We start from the raw sequence: 5,041 nt of genomic DNA on the forward strand, positions 1-5,041 counted from the left end.
CTTCCTCCGCACGTGCGTGTGGGCGCCATCGGATGGCCCCCCTTCTTTCGCGGTGCGCGTGTCGCACTCTCGCGTGCCTGCCGCCTCGCCGCACTCTCCCCCACCTCTCTCTCCGTCTCTCCTCTCCCCTTCCACCCTGCCCGCCTCTCTCATGCCGCCCGCCCTCTCACCACCAACACGCACGCACACGCGGCAGCACCAACGAGTTTGCTTTGCGAAGACCCGACTCGCCCTCGCTCTCTCCCACTCGCCTCGACCACTACGCCACCTCCTCTGCTGTGCTGCTGTGAGTCTGCCAAAATGGCGTGTACCGTCACCCTCCTGGTGTATGTGCTCCTCCAGTTCATCGCGTTCCTCTGTGTGCTCGTGGGCACGCCCCTCGACATGTTTCACCTGAGTAGTGGGGGGAGCAGATTTGGCAACACGCCCTGCATTACGTTGTGGGGGTTAAATGAGCAGTGCTACACCAGCAGGAACAATATAAGTTTGGAGGAGCTCTGGATAGCATGCCCTGACCGGCGCGACCGTTTCCGCAGAGCTCAGGTGTTTGCTATCATCTCCATCTGCGTGTACGGCCTGGCTGCCCTCCTCGGCTTCATTGCGCTGTGCTGCTGCTCGTGCCTCCGCTGGGTCTGCCTGGCGCTCAACATCGCCGGCGTAGCCACGCTGTGCGTTGTGTGGGCCTCCATGGTGAGGACCTACGAAAAGGCTGATGGCAGTTGTATAATGCAGAAGCTCGTCTCCTTGGGAGTCGGCTTCATGCTATTGGTGATCGCATGGTGCCTGGACATCATCAACATCCTCTTATTGCTGCTCTCCTGCCCGGCCAGGTACCCGAGTAAGGGCCTGGATTCGAATGAATAGACGCAGCGAGGGGAGGCGGAAGGGGGCCCACGGATGCGAAAGCACTGAGGCCGTGGACGGGCTGTGCCGCTGCGCACCAAGAGAATCCACGCGCACCGCCCGGCCCCCTTGCCCGCACGTGCCGCCCCTCCCCTCCCCACGCCCACTTCCCCCGGTGCGTGCGTCTTTGCCTTCTCACTGTGCCCTCCTCCCTGGGGCCTTTTCTCTTCTCTTTCGTGCTTTCCTTCCTCGTGTAGGGGTCGCTGCGCTGCTCTGCGTGTGTGACTGCGCATGCACGACGTGTTGTGCATGTGCGCTGACGTGCGCCAGTGCGAGACGCACGCCCCCGCCGTGGCTCCTCTCCCTCCCCTCCCCTCCCCTCTCTTATTTCATTTGTCCCGTGTAGTTGCCTTACTTTCGTTGCTTCTGTTGGTGCCGCCACCCACACACGCACGCCAGCCGGTGCCGGCGCCCCCTCCCCCTTCCCCCCTGTGCCTCTGTTAGTCCCCTACCCCCCTCTCTATCAGCGACTCCCCGACGTACCCGCCCATGCACAGACAGCCACACGCGCATCGACGGCCCCCTCTGCCGCCGTCCATCGCTGCCGCACGCACCAGTCAGCCGCCCCCTCAGCGCCCGCTGCCCCATCTGTGGCGGCATTGGCCTCCTGCGTGTGTGGCCCTCTCCCATGCCCCCGCCTCTCACTTTTGGTCGTCCTCGCCCTCTCTCGCCTCCCCCTCCCTTCCCCTCCTCCCCACTCTTTCCTCATGGCCGGGCGGAGACCTCAGCGCGTGGTATCCCAGGGTCCTGCACCCGCCTCCCCACTCGGCGTGGTGCAGTGGAGCAGCCCCCCACCCCCTCTATCGCCGCCACATGCCGAGCCACTCGTGGCGATCGCAGGGCCACGTGCCTACGGCGCGGGGGGAGGCATTGGGAGCCGATGTGGTGTGGCAGGGAATAGAAAGGTTGGCAAGGGAAACATGAACTCCGGGGTGAGCGGGAGGGAGAGTGTGCGTGCCATCATCGAGCCGCTCACTCTCCACCCCTGCACTCGCGGGGAGCGTGTGTGCGTGGATACACGCGTGCTCGAGTTGCTCGCATCGCTCTCGGAGTCCTCGCGCCAGTGCCTGCCACCGAAGCCCGGTACCCCTCCTCCCCCCTGCACGTCTCGGCTCACCAAATCGCGTTGTCCGCCACAGCGGGCGCCTGTCCACTGCGTGCTCGGTACTGTGTGCCGCTTTACCTACGGAGGCACGGAAGGGGAGGCAGCGCAGAGGGGAGGCGGATGGGGGATTAGGGTGGGCCACCATGTCCATCCCCTTCACCAGCCACCGCCACCGCCCGCACCCCCTCTGCTCTCACGCCACTCCCACAGCGCCACCTTCCCTCTCCTGCACTCGTGGTGGCCACCCTGATCGAGTCCGCTCTTTCGCCTCCCGTGTGCGTCCATCTCTGCTGCTCGCCTGGTGGTGGCGCCCCTCTGCCCTCCTCCTCCCCTGCGGCAGCTCTTGGGTGCGATGAGCTCCACCGGGTTTTGAAGGCAGCGCAAATGAGCGGCAGCGCAGTACCCACGAAAAGCGCCCGTTACGTCGCGGCGGCGACCGGGCTGTGGACGTGGTCGTTGCCTCTTCGTCATGGGAAGGGAGGGAAGGGTGGGCCGGGAGAGGGGAGGTCACACGCCGCCGTGTGCCTCCCGGACTGGCAATGCTGCCGGCCAACCGTCACCCCCTCGCTCGCCTCCTTGCGTCCTTCTCTCCCTCCTATGCCGCCACGCGGTGGCGCCAGCAGCCCCTGCGGGACAGCACAGAAGGGGTACATGCGCATCCATCATGCAGCGCTCTGCTGACCCCGCACCAGCCAAAGCCCCCCTCTCTCACGCTGGGGGAGCGGTGCGAGACAGGAACACTCTGCCTGCGGCCGTGGTCTTCATTGCGCAGGGGGGTCCCCCGCTGCCGCTGAGCTCTGATGGACTGGTCCCGGAAAAGCAGTCGTGCATGGGCTTCTCCTGCATGGCCAAGCCTCGCGCTGCTGGGGGAGAGGGTGCAGGTGTCTAAGGCCCTCATCTGCCGGCTGGAGGACCTCGCCCAGAGCACGCGCCCTGAGGCCACACTCTCAGCAGAGTCATGGTACCCGCCCGCGCCCGCTGCTAGGAGAAGCGGATGCCGGCTTGGGACGCGCTGCGGCGTCCGTGTGCACTTCCTCCGACTGTGCCCTCCGTCCCCTGCGCCCGGCCCCCCTCCGTGTGGCGCTGCTGCCGCTCCCCCGCTGCCGGCGCGGCGTGTGTGTCGCGTCCACCGGTGAGCGCTTCCTCCGCACGTGCGTGTGGGCGCCATCGGATGGCCCCCCTTCTTTCGCGGTGCGCGTGTCGCACTCTCGCGTGCCTGCCGCCTCGCCGCACTCTCCCCCACCTCTCTCTCCGTCTCTCCTCTCCCCTTCCACCCTGCCCGCCTCTCTCATGCCGCCCGCCCTCTCACCACCAACACGCACGCACACGCGGCAGCACCAACGAGTTTGCTTTGCGAAGACCCGACTCGCCCTCGCTCTCTCCCACTCGCCTCGACCACTACGCCACCTCCTCTGCTGTGCTGCTGTGAGTCTGCCAAAATGGCGTGTACCGTCACCCTCCTGGTGTATGTGCTCCTCCAGTTCATCGCGTTCCTCTGTGTGCTCGTGGGCACGCCCCTCGACATGTTTCACCTGAGTAGTGGGGGGAGCAGATTTGGCAACACGCCCTGCATTACGTTGTGGGGGTTAAATGAGCAGTGCTACACCAGCAGGAACAATATAAGTTTGGAGGAGCTCTGGATAGCATGCCCTGACCGGCGCGACCGTTTCCGCAGAGCTCAGGTGTTTGCTATCATCTCCATCTGCGTGTACGGCCTGGCTGCCCTCCTCGGCTTCATTGCGCTGTGCTGCTGCTCGTGCCTCCGCTGGGTCTGCCTGGCGCTCAACATCGCCGGCGTAGCCACGCTGTGCGTTGTGTGGGCCTCCATGGTGAGGACCTACGAAAAGGCTGATGGCAGTTGTATAATGCAGAAGCTCGTCTCCTTCTTGGGAGTCGGCTTCATGCTATTGGTGATCGCATGGTGCCTGGACATCATCAACATCCTCTTATTGCTGCTCTCCTGCCCGGCCAGGTACCCGAGTAAGGGCCTGGATTCGAATGAATAGACGCAGCGAGGGGAGGCGGAAGGGGGCCCACGGATGCGAAAGCACTGAAGCCGTGGACGGGCTGTGCCGCTGCGCACCAAGAGAATCCACGCGCACCGCCCGGCCCCCTTGCCCGCACGTGCCGCCCCTCCCCTCCCCACGCCCACTTCCCCCGGTGCGTGCGTCTTTGCCTTCTCACTGTGCCCTCCTCCCTGGGGCCTTTTCTCTTCTCTTTCGTGCTTTCCTTCCTCGTGTAGGGGTCGCTGCGCTGCTCTGCGTGTGTGACTGCGCATGCACGACGTGTTGTGCATGTGCGCTGACGTGCGCCAGTGCGAGACGCACGCCCCCGCCGTGGCTCCTCTCCCTCCCCTCCCCTCCCCTCTCTTATTTCATTTGTCCCGTGTAGTTGCCTTACTTTCGTTGCTTCTGTTGGTGCCGCCACCCACACACGCACGCCAGCCGGTGCCGGCGCCCCCTCCCCCTTCCCCCCTGTGCCTCTGTTAGTCCCCTACCCCCCTCTCTATCAGCGACTCCCCGACGTACCCGCCCATGCACAGACAGCCACACGCGCATCGACGGCCCCCTCTGCCGCCGTCCATCGCTGCCGCACGCACCAGTCAGCCGCCCCCTCAGCGCCCGCTGCCCCCTCTGTGGCGGCATTGGCCTCCTGCGTGTGTGGCCCTCTCCCATGCCCCCGCCTCTCACTTTTGGTCGTCCTCGCCCTCTCTCGCCTCCCCCTCCCTTCCCCTCCTCCCCACTCTTTCCTCATGGCCGGGCGGAGACCTCAGCGCGTGGTATCCCAGGGTCCTGCACCCGCCTCCCCACTCGGCGTGGTGCAGTGGAGCAGCCCCCCACCCCCTCTATCGCCGCCACATGCCGAGCCACTCGTGGCGATCGCAGGGCCACGTGCCTACGGCGCGGGGGGAGGCATTGGGAGCCGATGTGGTGTGGCAGGGAATAGAAAGGTTGGCAAGGGAAACATGAACTCCGGGGTGAGCGGGAGGGAGAGTGTGCGTGCCATCATCGAGCCGCTCACTCTCCACCCCTG

The 5,041-nt window shown here is 65.6% G+C and overlaps 2 protein-coding genes across 2 annotated transcripts; both read left to right on the forward strand.

The window, feature by feature from the left end:
* Positions 1–300: 300 nt before the first annotated feature.
* Positions 301–864, forward strand: LbrM_08_1080 (amastin-like protein; the record flags this gene model as incomplete). The annotated part of the gene is made up of 1 exon (XM_001562114.1): positions 301–864. One exon carries the CDS (start codon positions 301–303, stop codon positions 862–864), a length of 564 nt encoding a protein of 187 aa, XP_001562164.1.
* Positions 865–3,447: 2,583 nt separating this feature from the next.
* LbrM_08_1090 (amastin-like protein) lies at positions 3,448–4,014 on the forward strand (the record flags this gene model as incomplete). Its single annotated transcript, XM_001562115.1, has 1 exon — positions 3,448–4,014. The coding sequence occupies one exon, from the start codon at positions 3,448–3,450 to the stop codon at positions 4,012–4,014; it is 567 nt and encodes a 188-aa protein (XP_001562165.1).
* Positions 4,015–5,041: the final 1,027 nt, after the last annotated feature.

Source organism: Leishmania braziliensis, contig 101 (assembly GCF_000002845.2).
Source record: "Leishmania braziliensis MHOM/BR/75/M2904 WGS CADA00000000 data, contig 101, whole genome shotgun sequence".
NCBI lineage: Eukaryota > Euglenozoa > Kinetoplastea > Trypanosomatida > Trypanosomatidae > Leishmania > Leishmania braziliensis.